The sequence below is a fragment of the Phocoena phocoena genome, chromosome 2, assembly GCF_963924675.1.
Source record: "Phocoena phocoena chromosome 2, mPhoPho1.1, whole genome shotgun sequence".
Lineage (NCBI taxonomy): Eukaryota > Metazoa > Chordata > Mammalia > Artiodactyla > Phocoenidae > Phocoena > Phocoena phocoena.
Window position 1 is genome coordinate 138737537 of NC_089220.1, and position 15190 is coordinate 138752726.

At 37.2% G+C, this 15190-nt stretch overlaps 1 protein-coding gene and 1 non-coding gene across 3 annotated transcripts in view; one reads left to right on the forward strand and one right to left on the reverse strand.

The window, feature by feature from the left end:
* Positions 1-15190, forward strand: part of FANCI (FA complementation group I) — a 73621-nt gene that overhangs the window by 30929 nt on the left and 27502 nt on the right. For both annotated transcript variants that reach the window (XM_065872361.1, XM_065872362.1), the window contains exons 14-17: positions 7400-7530; positions 7992-8062; positions 9135-9249; positions 10768-10890. In XM_065872361.1, coding sequence (XP_065728433.1) covers positions 7400-7530; positions 7992-8062; positions 9135-9249; positions 10768-10890 — 440 coding nt within the window. The remainder of the gene's footprint in view (positions 1-7399; positions 7531-7991; positions 8063-9134; positions 9250-10767; positions 10891-15190) is intronic.
* Positions 4894-4966, reverse strand: TRNAE-CUC (transfer RNA glutamic acid (anticodon CUC)). The gene has a single exon. It is a non-coding gene; the product is annotated as a tRNA-Glu (tRNA).

Below are 15190 nucleotides of genomic sequence, written 5' to 3' on the forward strand. Positions count from 1 at the left end.
CATCAGCTTTCTCTCTTTTTTGTTTGAATACTTCTCAGGTGAGTGCTACCCTTCTGCTGTCACTCACTGACCTCCCGTTCTCTTAACCCTTGACATTCGTTTTTTGTTTTTTTGTGGTTTTTTTTGGCGGTACGCGGGCCTCTCACTGCTGTGGTCTCTCCCGTTGCGGAGCACAGGCTCCGGATGTGCAAGCTCAGTGGCCATGGCTCATGGGCCCAGCCGCTCCACGGCACGTGGAATCTTCCCAGACCAGGGCACGAACCCGTGTTCCCTGCATCGGCAGGCGGACTCTCAACCACTGTGCCACCAGGGAAGCCCTAACCCTTGACATTCTGACTTCAGTACTGGTCTCTTTGGTGACCTCTGAATATTTTGCTCTTTTAATACGTATATCCTAATGTCTAAATCTACTGGTCTTTTCTTAATCACCAACTTTCTTAATTCCTCTATCATTCTACACTGTTTACAACTCCCCTGAAGTTGATAACTGTAATAATTTGCATCTTATCCTGCCTATGATCAGTTTTTTTTTCTTCTTTAGTGATTCCTTTTCTTCTATCCTTAAATGTCAGGGTCTCCAAAACTCTGTACTTGACAGTTCATTCTACTTTTATTCTTTCTTTACAGCTTTATTGAAGTATAATTGAGGTACAACAATGTTCACATATTTAAAGTATAACAGTTTGATAACTTTTGACATACGTATACACCAGCGAAACAGAAAGTATCACCACAGTCCAAATGAACATATCTATCACCCACAGATGTTTCCTGGTGCCTCTTTGTAATTTGTTCCTGCATCCCTCTCTTCCTTCCCATCTCTCATCTCTAGTCTGGTCTGCTTTCTGTCACTATAAATTTAAAAAATTTTATGTAAATGGAATCCTACAGTGTGTACTCCTTTTTTTTTTCCTTTCTTTTTGGTCTGGCTTTCACTCAGCATAATTCTTTTGAGATTTTTCTGTAGTTGTCACACGTATCAATAATTGATTTCCTTTTTATTGTTAGTATTCCCTAATACGGATATAACCACAATTTATTTATCCGTTCACCTGTGTGCAGGTTTTTAGGTTGTTTCTAGTTTGGGGCTATCGCGATTAAGCTGCTTTGAACATTAATGTATAAGTCTTTCTGAGGATGTATGCTTTCATTTCTGTATGGAAACCTGTTATAATGGAATGGGTACACCATATGGTAGGTGTAGGCTTTATAGTTTAAGAAACTGCCAGACTATTTTCCACAGTCGTTGTACCATTTTACGTTCCTATAAGCAGTGTTTGTAGTTGCTCCACATTGTGACCAACTCTTGGTATGATCAGTCTTTTTAATTTTACTCATTCTAATTGTGTTTTTGTTTGCATTTCCTCAATGCCTAATGATATATTGAACATTTGCCATGCTTATTTGTCATTTCTATATTTTCTTTGGTTAAATGTCTGTTCAGGTCTTTTGTCCATTTAAAAAAATTGAGTTGTTTCCCTTTTTTTACTGAGTTGTAAGAGTTATTTATATATTCTAAATACAAGTCTTTTGTCAGATATATGTTTTGCAGATATTTTCTCCTGGTCTGTGGTTTGACTTTTAATATTTGTAACAGTGTCATTTGAAGAACCAACATTTTCAATTTATCAGTTACCAGTTCATCAGTTTTGTGTAGTTCCTGCTTTTTATGTCATGTATTAAAAAATTTTTTTGCCAAACCCAAGGTCACTAAGATTTTCTCCTATATTTTCTACTAGAAGCCTTATAGTTTCAGCTCTTATACTTAGATCTGTGATCCATTTTTGTTAAATTTTGTATAGGATGTGACATAACAGGGTTCATCTTTTTGCTTAAGGCTACCCAGTTGTTCCAACACAATTTCTTGAAAAGATTATCTTTTCTTCATTGAGGTACCATGATATCTTTATTGAAATCAACTAACCATACATGTGTGAGTCTATTTTAGGAATCTGTTCTATTCCAGTGAGCTATGTGTGTGTTATGTCTTGATTGCTATAGCGTCATAATGTGTCTTAAAAGCAATAGTGTAAGTCTTTTAACTTTTGTCTATTCTAGGTCCTTTGCATTTCCAAATAAATATTCTAATCAGTTTGTCAATTTTTATAAAAGGTCTCAAGTTTTGATGGAGATTGCCTCAAATGTATGGATTAATTGGGGAGAGAATTGGCATCTTAGCAATATTGAGTCTTCTAACCCACGAACACAATGTATCTCTCCATTTATTTACTTCAATTTTTTTCAGCAATGTTTTATAGTTTTCAGTGCATGGATCTTGCATATCTTTTGTCAGTTGATCCCTATTTCATTTTTTTGACACTATTGTAAATAGTATTTTTAAAATTTTCAATTTCTGATTGTTGATTGTTGTTGTGTAGAAATAGTTGCTTTTTTAATATTGACCTTATATCCTGCAACCATGCTAAACCCACTTATTAGTTCTAGTCGCTTTTTGGCAATTCCTTAGGATTTTCTACATAGAAATCACGTCATCTCCAAATCTAGACGTTCTTGATATCAGTGATATGTCTTTTTTCTTTACCAGTCTGGCTTAGAAGCTTGCCAGTTTTACTAATCTTTGAAAGAATGAGATTTTAGTTTGAATTTTCTCTCTTTTTTTTTTTGTTTTCAGTTTCACCAAATTCTGCTTTTTATTATTTCCTTCCTTTTGCTTGCTTTGGGTTCATTTTGCTCTTTTAAGTGATTGAAAAACATCAAAAGAAGAATATATCATGATACATGAAAATTTTAGACTTTAGAGTTCATAAAGTATAGTATTATTGGAATACAGACATGCTCAATCATTTATGTGTTGTCTATCTTGCTTTTATACTTTACCAGCGGAGTTGAGTTGGTGTGTGTATATATATATACACACACACACACACACACACATACATACATACATACATACATACATACATACATACATACATATACCAACTCGTGATATATATATCTATCTCACATGACCCATTAAGCCTAAAATAGTTATTGTCTGGCCCTTTACAGAAAAAGTGTGCCAACTTCTGGTCTGTTATATTTACCTAGATATTGATATTGCTATTTTTTCCTTCCTGATGATTGAAGTTTCCTTTTGTTTGTGTGAAGGGTTTTAACTACAAAATCCATTCTTTTAATAGAAGTAGGGCTAGTCATGTTATCTGAATCTTCTGGGTGAACTTTGGTAGTTTGTGTCTTTCAGGGAATTTGACCATTTCATCTTAAGTTATCAAATTTATTGTCATGAAGTTCCGAGTATTCCATTTAATGTCTGTAGGATCTATATTGATTTGCCCTTTCTGACTCCTAAAAGCCATAATTTGCATCTTTTCTCTTTTTCCTGATTAGTCTAGTAAGAGGTTTATCAATTTTATTGATTTTTCTCCAAGAACCAGCTTTTGGTTTCATTGAGTTTCTCTGTTGTTTTTCTGTTTTCAGTTTTATTGATATGTGCTCTTTTTTGTTTTGTTTTTACTGCTACTTTCGGTCAGTCTGTGCTTCTTTTGATTAAAAGTGTATGTCATTAATTTGAGACCTTTCTCTTTTTTTTCAATACAAGCTTTAAACTATAAATTTCCTTCTAAACGTTGCTTTAGCTGCATCCCATAAATTTTGTTTTTTATTTTCATTCCGTTCCAAATACTTTTAATTTCTTTTGTGATTTGTTCTTTAACCAGTGGGTTATTCAGAAGTGTGTTGTTTAGTTTTCAAGTATTTGTAGATTTTCCAGATTTTCTGTTATTGATTTCTAATTTGTGGTTATAAAACATACTTTGTATGATGCGAATTTTAAAAAATTTATTGAGACTTGTTTTATTCTCAGAATATGGTTCATTTTGATAAATGTTCTCCATGCTATTGAAAATAATATGTATTCTATTATTAGGTAGTTTTCTATAAATCACTGAATTCAGATTATTCAAGTCTCCTGTGTCCTTACTGATTTTCTGTCTACTTATTCTGTTAACTATTAAGAGAGGGGTGTTGAAATCTCTGACTTTGTATTTATAGAAATGCCTGTCTGTGCCTTTCAGTTCTATCAGTTTTTGCTTCAGGAATTTTATAACTCTATTATAGGGCATAAACATTAAGGATTGTTATGTCCTCTTGGTTAATGGATCCATTAATTGTTATGAAATGACCTTTTTGTTCCTGGCAATATTATTTACTCTGAAGTCTACTTTGATATTAATATAACCTCTGCAGCTTTCCTTTTATCAGTGTTAACATGGTATATTTTTTCCATCTTTTTAGATTTAACTTATTTCTGTCCTTATATAGTTAACTTGTGTTTTATTATAGACAACATACAATTGTGTTTTACTTTTTTTTATCCAATTTGACAGTCTCTGACTTTTAATCAGGGCAGGCCATCTACATTTAATGTGATTAACATCTGGCTATTTGTTTTCTACTTTGTCTGTTTTTTGTTCCCTTTTTTCTCCTCTTCCTTCTTTTTTTTTCTTTCCTTCTTTTTTTTTTTTGCGGTACACGGGCCTCTCACTGCTGTGGCCTCTCCCGTTGCGGAGCACAGGCTCCGGATGCACAGGCCCAGCGGCCATGACCCACGGGCCTAGCCGCTCCATGGCATGTGGGATCTTCCTGGACCGGGGCACGAACCCGTGTCCCCTGCATCGTCAGGCGGACTCTCAACCACTGCGCCACCAGGGAAGCCCTCTTTAGTCTTTTTTACTTTGTGTTTCATTTTAGATAGTTTTTATTGCTGTAAATTCAGATTCCCAAATCTTCTGCAGTGATCTTATCCATTAAAATTTTCATTTTTAGATGTTTGATTTATGTCTTCCGTATCTTCTCTGTCTTTTTTTTTTAAACATGCTTCCCTGACCTATCTTTTTTTTTGCTGTGCCACATCTTCTTGCAGGATCTTAGTTCCCCAACCAGGGATCAAACCTGGGCCCCTGGCAGTGAGAGCACCAAGTCCTAACCACTGGACCACCAGGGAATTCCCTTCCCTTACCTTCTTGAACATATATTTATTTTAGTTCTTTTAATGTCCTTGTCTACTAACTCTTATCATTGTGTAATTTCTGATCTGTTTTTATTTATTTATTTCCTCGTCGTCATGAGTTGTGTTTTCCTGCTTCTTTGCCTGATGAATAATTTTGATTGGATGGCAGACACTGTGAACTTCACATTGTTAATTTGCTGGATTTTTTTTTCCTTCGAATATTATTGAGCTTTAAGTTTCTTGGAAAGCATTTAATCCTTTTTATGATTATTTTTATGTTGTGTTATATAAGACCAGACAGCCTTTAATCTAGGGCCAACTTGGTGCTACAATTAAAGCAATGCTCCTTGTATATTATGAGGTGTCTCCACTGTGGATGTTGTGAATATAAACTATTTCCTGTCCTTTATGACCTCTGAGAATGGATTTGCCTACTGCTTGGCTGTGATCTTTTCCCTGACTTAGATTGTTTTTTCATACAGATGCACTGACTAGCATGCAGCTAACATACAAGGGGAGCTACCTGCACATCTCCAGGGCCCTCTTTCCATGCAGCTCTTTCCTTTCTGGTACTCTGCCCTATGAATTCTAGCTGCCTTAGCTTTCCTGAATTGTCAGCTCTGTCTCTGTAACTCAGGAAGACCGCTGGATTCTGAGTTTCCCCTCTCTGTGCTACTGCCTAGAAACCCTCCAGGCAGTAAGATGGGGCAATTATTATAAGTCTCTCCTCATTTATTTCCCTTCTCTCAGGGATCATTGGCTGTACTGCTTCTTGTCTGGTGTCTGAAAATTGTTGTTTCATGTAATTTGGCTTATTTTCTTGTAGATGTTTAAAGTGGGAATATAAATCTGGTTACTCTTACTCCATCCTGGTGGGCAGTGTCTGTCCCTCTTTTTATACATTATCTTACTTGCAGATATCATACCCCTTCTCATGATTTCAGTTATTTTGGTGGGGTCTTTTGTGGGCATGGCTCCCAAATCTTTATGTCAAGACTCCTCTTTCCTTAGTTCAGTGCTTCAATGACTTCATTCCTGCTGGATATTTCCATTTAGTATTTTTTTTCCTTTTATTTCAAATGCAATACTGTTGCCTTCAAACAAATTCCCCTTTCCGTTGTCCCTATTTCTGTTATCTGAAACACGGCTCTGAGTCTCAGAGGCTAGAATTCCTTTTAATCTTCTCAAATACACTTGGTACCTAAGTTCTTTCATTCTTTCCCTCATACTGTTACCTCTTTCTTCTTTTTTATACCCTCCCCCACACACATACACCCATTGCCTAATTCCCAGTCTTATAACCTTGCATTTAGACTACTACCACAGCTTCCTAACTGGTTTCCCTGCTTTCTTTTTTCTCTGCAGCGATTCTGCCTGCAAATTGCCGCCAGATCAGTATTCCTAAAATACCACTCTGTCATTCAAAACTCACTAATACTTCCTTTCATAAATTACCAGCTCTTTATCCTGGTATTTAAAGTCCTTGATGGAATTCTCTGGCAGTCCAGTGGTTAGCACTCAGTGCTTTCACTGCCATGGGCCTGAGTTTGATCCCTGGTCGCAGAACTAAGATCCCAGAAGCCACGTGCCACGGCCAAAAAAAGTCCTTGACAATTTGATCCAGCCTACCTTTCCAGCATTAACTTCCATTATTTACTTTTCTGAATGCTTCACCCTATCTCCGCAGATTTCTCCACCATCCTCTGAATATGTCTTACACTTGCCTTTCCTGTACTTTTACTCGTACTTTTCCCTTTAAATATAATAGTTCTTTCCAGTTCTTTGTGCATCTAAATGTTACCCATCTTTTAGAATCCAGCTTAAATTCCTTCTTCTCTTTGCTCTCCTAAAGCACACCATCTCATAATGATCTCTTCCTTTGCGCTCCTGTTTAAACTCTCTCTTTACCATTTGCTAGACAATAAACAATGTTTGGAATTATTAGATTTTTGGTATCATTCTATTACTTCTTTCATTCTTTTAAAATATTTTTTTCTTCACTTCCAGCTAAATTAACATTCTTGAAGGAAGAGAGACCAGGTTTTGTGCTTTTGAATATTCCTTATAGGACCATATTATTATGCTTGCACATAATAGAAATTCATAAATATTTATTGATTTATTTCAGTTTGGAAATATGAAGACACTGTGTGCTACTTATTCAGGCAGTATAATGGGTTTCTTCCTTTCTTTTAGACAGTTTAATTTTTGTAGTCTTATACTATCACCAGAAGAAATTTTACAAGTATCCTGGTTACATTGACCTTAAAGTCTTAATACATAGAATCAGTAGAAATCAATGTTGCAGTGTATTTATTTGAGAAAGAAACAAAAAACTTTTTACCATTTCTTTCTCCATTTTATGTTCCTTTTATTTGAAACGTTTTTAGTTATTTAAGGCAACTGATTATAGATTCTGTTTTTCAGACCTGCTTTCAGATATCATCATGTATTCACCCTTAGTTCTTCAAAGTTGTTCTTCTAAAGTCACAGAAACTTTTGACTATTTGTCCTTTCTGCCCCTTCAAACCGTACAAGGGCTGATGAAGGCAGTGCTGGTAAGTCTTGACTCCTAAAAAGAGCTCACCACAACTGAGGTTGAACTGCCGAGTGGAGGTCTGATGTATTTCTTACACATATACGTGTAAGAAATACTGTTTTCCTTGATTCTAGAACATAAAACTTTCCATTAAAATAGAGTCTATTTTCCAAGTTTACCCCCTCTTCATAGTGCTACTCTCTCTCCTTTGATTCAGTTTCAAGTTAGTGAAGTAATTGAAAGGCTCTTAGGAAATTATTAATTGAGGACAGTAGGTTTAAAGGTATTCACAACTAGTTTCAATTAAGCATTTCAAAATATAAAATTGTCCTTATTACTAAGTGTAATAAACAATGCAACTTGTTTATAAAACAGAGCCAAACTTTCTTATAAAAGCCAAATGGTAACAGTATTGAGTAGAAATGTGCTAAGGCTAATAAACAAATTGCTGTTTTTACCTACTGATTCTTCCTCTTTCAGCCCCTTCTAAAAGTCAGCTTGTCAATAAGAGACTCCTTGATACTTGTCCTTCGGAAAGCTATGTTTGCCAGGTATGTAGCCTCCCATGAGATCTGAGGAAGTGATGCTTTCTAATGTTACTTAGAGTCCTCTCTGCAGTCATCTCTAGTACAACCTATTCACAGCAGTCATGCAAATTCCTAACCCAAACTTAGAGATGATAATACCATCTCCTAAAGATACTATGAGATGGGTAATATGTGGGAAGCATTTGTTACTTTAAGGATAAGATACCAAATTAATATCACATTGGCCATATTATAATACACTCATGGATATTCAGAGGAGCAACGAGTAAGTAGCCATATGCTATTTATCCCTATTCTAGAATTAACAGTTTGTTGTTACTCCTTACCCAAAAGCATGTCTGATAGGCCAAGGTTGTATATTGTAGCATCTATAACATGAATTAATCATTGAGCCTCAGTGAGATGAGTGTATCATTTTTCTGCATGGAGGGTTTATAAGGCACCAAGCACTGCACTCCTCTATGAAGAAAGGAAGTGCTTCTTTAAACTCAGAGAAAATCAACAATTTCCTTTGCTATATTTAGTACTTACATTTGAGTTATCAACCCATTGTAGAGCCTTTCAGCACTCTTGTTCTCATTTCCCTCATAGACTTGTCAGCAGGATAGAAGAAAGTATAGATAGTGCCATGAGGTTAAGTAGATAATGCAAAATTCAGCTGAATTCCTATACTACTAATTGCTGTGAACAGCCAATGCCTTTTTTTTTTTTTTTTTTCGGTACGCGGGCCTCTCACTGTTGTGGTCTCTCCCGTTGTGGAGCACAGGCTCTGGACGCGCAGGCTCAGCGCCCATGGCTCACGGGCCCAGCCGCTCCACGGCATGTGGCATCTTCCCGGACCAGGGCACGAACCCGTGTCCCCTGCATCGGCAGGCGGACTCTCAACCACTGCGCCACCAGGGAAGCCCCAATGCCTTATTTTGAGTATATAAATTCAATTTATTTTGCTCTGTGCTTCATTGTTTATACATATTCCTTTCCTGTACAGAACTAACTGAATTTTTCTGACCCAGAAGCCTATTCCTGTGAAATCAGTACTGTTTGGTAACTTCTTCTCTGTCTATTCCTGAGCTAGCCAGCTTGATGCCCGAAAATCTGCAGTTGCTGGGTTTTTGCTGCTCCTGAAGAACTTTAAAGTTTTAGGCAGCTTGTCGTCTTCTCAGTGCAGTCAGTCTATTGGTATTAGCCAGGTAAGGATTTTTTTTCACACCAGCTTATAGTGTGTGCACTGATGCAGGAGCTGATGATGTGCAGACTCTTTTTCTTTTACTCCTGTTCTGGTTGTACAAATGATCCTGAAACTAAGAGTCTGATGATGATGATGATATCAGCCAACACTTTTTAATGGAAAATTTGCTGTGTGTTAACTGTGCTTTTCAAGGTGGCTGTTGAACTGAATATTGATTGAAATGTCGCTAGTTCAAATTGAGTGTTGCTCTGTGTGTAAAACACACACTGGATTTTGAAGACTCTGTGTGAGATAAAAGAATGTAAACTATCTCGTTAATTTTTAATTTTGATTATGTGTTGAGATAATATTTTGGATGTGTTGGGTTAAATAAAATATTAAAATTAATTTCACCAGTTTTTTTTACTTTTTTGATTTGACTACTAGAAAATTTAATATTATATATGTGGCTTGCATTTGTGATTTGTATTGTGTTTCTACTGGACAGCACTGTGCTAGACTCTATGCTAAGTGCTTTACATTTATTTTCTCATTTAATCTTCACAGCAATTCTCTGAGGCTAAATACTGTTATTGTCCCCAGTTTTAATAGTTTACTTACTTTGTACATCTATTAAAACCTGTAACCTGAGAAAACAAAACATTTTACAGTAATGTGATAATCTAGGTTTTGCAGCAATAAAATTGTCTTTGTCATTTAAATTCAGTAATATACGATTTGTAAATAAGAGATGTATGTGTTTACTAGTTTCATTAAGAATCCTTTATTGCTCTGGTATAACTATACAAAACTTGTGTTTATAACATACGACATAGATTAAATATTAGGAACACTGGGTATCATTTATGTATTGTTATTATCCCCAATTTAAGGGTAAGAAAACTGAGACTGAGAGAGGTTAAATAACTTGCCCAAGGTGATATGGCCAGTAATGGGTAGAACTGGGATTTGACCTCAGTCAGTATTAACTTCCTCACTAAGATGCCTGAAGTAAGGATTAGGAGTTCTTGGTCTATAATGGCTGAATTTATTATATGACTCAAACAAGCAGTGTTATTCTTTGTCAAGTCCATATCTGAAGAAAATAACTACCTACCTCTAAACCTCTCAGGAGTTCACGGAACCAAAAAGCTCAATTCTTCTAGCTATTGAAGACATGTAAGGAAATCTTTTAGACCTTTTATGTAAAATCAAGTTTATTATGACTACTGAATTCTAGAGGCATGAAATAATCTGTGTGCCTTCCTAAGCAGGTGACATTGCCAAGGAAAATCTTAAGGAATAAGGAAGAGTTAATTTTTTTAAGTGCTTGAAAATTCTCTTAGTCCAAACTAGAATAAGAGTGATAACTTATCATGGCCTAATAATGGTTATAATGTCTGCCTCAGTCCTGGGTTTTGGCATATGGGGAAAGCTAAATGTAAGGTTCTTTGACCAAGTACATCAGCTCATTTTACCCCCTTGATAGAAACTACTTACTCTGGTAAGATAGACATGAACTGGCCTCTCTTCTTTTCAGGTCCATGTGGATGTCCATAGCCGTTACAATTCTGTCGCCAATGAAACCTTTTGCCTTGAGATCATGGATAGTTTGAGGAGATGCTTAGGCCAGCAGGCTGATGTTCGACTCATGCTTTATGAGGTAAATCAGCAGAGTGAAGAGATGTAGTACTTCCCTCCCCAACTCCGCTAATAATCCTTTTAATTTTAATAATTTTTTTTCTGATTATCAAAGTACAGTAGATATGCTCTTACTTAATGTAGTTAGGACCAGTAGTTAGCGATGATTAGCCAAAAAGTCATTTAAGGTGAGGAATCATAAAGAATAGTTAAAACACCTTAAATGTTTTATTTTAATTTGAAATATTTAAATGTACTGTTAATTTACCAGTCTTTTGCTTTAAGGCCAAGTCCTTTTGGTTTTGAGTATGAGTCTGCCATTTGGAACTTCCTGTCTCTCAAACAAGCCATAACTTCAATGTATTGCCTATAATTTCAAGTTTTTGCTTATGTAAAGTAGGATAAAAACTTTAAAACACTTCAGATACAGTCTTAGTATAGAAATCTTCTAGATATGTTCAGTTTTTCCCCTAAGTTTTTAGAATTGTCTTACCCCTAATTCATCAGAAATTGGTTTTAGAGATTTACTTTTATTAAGTCTTTCCAAAACATTCAACTTAGTGTTTTTTTTTTCAACTTAGTTTTTATGAAAACAACTTCTCATTTTTTTGTTGTTGTTGGTTTTGGCCATGCCACATGGCTTGTGGGATCTTAGTTCCCTGACCAGGGATTGAACCTGTGCCCTCGGCAGTGAAAGTGCAGAGTCCCAACCACTGGACGGCCAGGGAATTCCCAGAAACAAGTTCTTTTTCATTTTGCTCTTGGTTTCCAACAGTTTACAGAATATCTGATTAGATCACATAATTAACAATGATGGTACAATTAGCAAAAACTGAGAGAACAAATATTACTACTGACTTGTGATTAGGATATAATTCAGCCAGTGGGAACAAAAGTTTGCAGTCATGAGGGATTGCACTACGATTGCTAGCATTTAGTATGCTGTGTACTTCAGCATACATATTTCATAGGATGGAGAGCATTAGATAATCTAGGAAGTAGCTTAAGTGGAAGTCATTTCAGAGAACACCTACTGTAATACTTTTAATTTGCCCCCCTTTTTTTTTTTTTACTAAATTTATTTATTTGTGGCTGCATTAGGTCTTCGTCGCATGCGGGCTTTAGTTTTGTCGAGCAGGGGCTACTCTTCCTTGTGGTTTGCGGGCTTCTCATTATGGTGGCTTCTCTTGTTGTGGAGCACAGGTTCTAGGCACGCGGGCTTCAGTAGTTGCAGCATGTGGGCTCAGTAGTTGTGGCTCATGGGCTCTAGAACACAGGCTCAGTAGTTGTGGCGCTCAGGCTTAGTTGCTCTGCGGCATGTGGGATCTTCCGAGACCAGGGCTTGAACCTGAGTCCCCTGCATTGGCAGGCGGATTCTTAACCACTGAGCCACCAGGGAAGCTCCTATTTGCCCTTTTTAAAATAACATTTATTGAGCTACAGTGGTTGCAGGGCACTGTACCAGACATCGGATTTTTCAGGTTTATTGTAGAAAATACAGGATTTTTTTTTTTTTTTTTTTTTTTTTTTTTTTTTTTTCTGTATGCAGGCCTCTCACTGTTGTGGCCTCTCCTGTTGCAGAGCACAGGCTCCGGAAGCGCAGGCTCAACAGCCATGGCTCACGGGCCCAGCCGCTCCGCGGCATGTGGCATCTTCCCAGACCAGGGCATGAACCCATGTCCCCTGCATCGGCAGGCGGACTCTCAACCACTGCGCCACCAGGGAAGCCCCAGGAAAATATTTTTTAAAATATTATTACTAATCCTAACACTCATATATGTATATTTATACAAAATTGGAATCATAAGATTTATCTAGCTTTTATCTCTTAATATTGTTGTACTATGTATTTTCCCATTTCATGAAATGTTCTTTGACACATAATTTTTAATGCTAAAAAGTTCTTTGTGTATACAGTGATTTATTTAACTGCTTTGGGTCATTTCTGTTGTTTCCAGTTTTTCACCGTGAACGTTGTTGTACCTGAATATTTGACCACATTGCTGGGTTAAAGATTAGAACATTTTAAAGTCTACTGGCATACTCTGGCAAGCATTGAATTTTTTTAATAATTAAAAATATTTTTGTTCAACATTCATTTGTGGTAAAACTCTCAGACGCTCTTAGCAAACTAAGATTAGAGGGGAATTCCTCAACCTGATAAAGGGTGTCTATGAATCCTACATCTCATATAAATAGTGAGACACTTAATGTGTTTCCCCTTCGATCAGGAACAAGGGTATTTGTCCTCAAAATTTTTATTCTGCATTAAAGTGAAGGTCTGATCCAATGCAGCAAGGCAAGAAAAAGAAATAAAGGCACACAGATTTGAAAGGTTGAAGTAGAGCTGTGTTGTTCACTTAGTGTACATAGACAATACCAAAAAGTCTGCGAAAAATGAGTTTAGTAAGGTCGTATACAAGATCAGTAACCATGCAAAAATCAATTATAGTTCTATTTTCTAGCAATGAACAGTTTGAAATTGAAAGAAAGCAATATTTATAGTAGATAAAAAAATACTTAAGGATAGATTCAACAAAATATGCACAAGATATGTACACTTGAAGACCTCAAAATAGCTGAGAGACATTAAAGAAGGATTAAATAAATGGAGAGATATGCAATGTTCACAGATGAGAATGCTTAATATCGTTAATGTTTTTAAGTCTCAGAAATATCTGTAGATTCAATGAAATCCCAGGCTCTTTTTGTAGATATTAAGAAGTTGATTGTAAAATTTATGTGGGGCTTCCCTGGTGGCGCAGTGGTTAAGAATCCTCCTGCCAATGCAGGGGACACAGGTTCGAGCCCTGGTCCGGGAAGATCCCACATGCTGCGGAGCAACTAAGCCCGTGCGCCACAACTACTGAGCCTGTGCTCTAGAGCCCGTGCTCCATAACAAGAGAAGCCACTGCAATGAGAAGACCGCGCACTGCAACGAAGAGTAGCCCCCGCTCTCTGCAACTAGAGAAAGCCCGCGCACAGCAACGAAGACCCAATGCAGCCAAAAATAAATAACTACATTTTAAAATGTATATAATAATAATAAAATTAATGTGGAGTGTAAACCACCTAAAATGAACAAAACAACTGAACAAGTATAAAGTTGGTCAGTTGAGTTTTTTCTTTTTTTTTTTAATTAATGTATTTATTTTTTGGCAGCCTTGGGTCTTCGTTGCTATGCACAGGCTTTCTCTTGTTACAGTGAGTGGGGGCTACTCTTCGTTGCGGTGCGGGGGCTTCTCACTGCAGTGGCTTCTCTTGTTGCGGAGCACAGGCTCTAGGTGGGCTTCAGTAGTTGTGCCACACGGGCTTAGTTGCTCCGTGACATGTGGGATCTTCCCGGACCAGGGCTCGAACCTGTGTCCCCTGCATTGGCAGGCGGATTCTTAACCACTGCACCACCAGCGAAGTCCCTGGTCAGTGGAGTTTTCATGGAAATCCCAAGTAATTCAGTGGAGAGAGGATGGTCTTTTCAACAAACGGTGCTGGAACAATTGTTTGTTGTATTGGGGGTCCCCAAAACCACCTCTGTGTTTAAAGATTTCTTTAGAAGGACTGATAAAACTGAGCGTAAATTTGTTCTCATGGCTGAGATTTAGAGTTAAAGGATAGAAAGCAAAAAACAGCAGAGGCGAGAGGCAAATAGGGTGAAGTCCACAGGAGACCAGGTGCAAGCTTCTAAGAGTCTGCTCCAAGTGAGATTGCACAGGATGCACTTAATTCTTCCAGCAAATGAGTTGTGATAACGTACGCAAAGCATATTCAAATAAGTTGTGATAACATATGCAAAGCGTATTCTACTAGGGAAGCTTATTAGAGAGCACCCAAAGCTTTTTATTGGCAGCTGGTCACATAGGCACCCTTATTTAGCACGTACCAAAATTCCTAACTCCCAGAAGGAAATCAGGTTTTCAGCATAAACTATATTGTTTGTACAAACAGTTTAGGCACAGTAAGCTTCTGATTGTTTAGGGAGTTTTATATCAGTATAGGAAAAAGCTGTTTACCAGCCAAATTCCCAGCCACCAGCCAAGGGCCAACCTTGGAAGCAGACCTTTCTAAGGATAGCAATCTCAGACCACTGTGTTAATAACTCTTTTCTGCACAGTCATCCATATTCAAAAAAAAAAATCTCAATCTTACCTACCTCCAAATTTAAAAAATTACCTTGTAGCCGCCACCTTTCCCGTCCTGCGTGGGGCTGAATGGGCTTCCGTGACGCCCTCTGCCGTGAGGCGTTGGCGATTCCTCAGCACCCTGAGCACTGCTGACTCATCTTCCTTCGGCCAGAAACCCTCCTCCTTGGGCCCGCGCGGGAG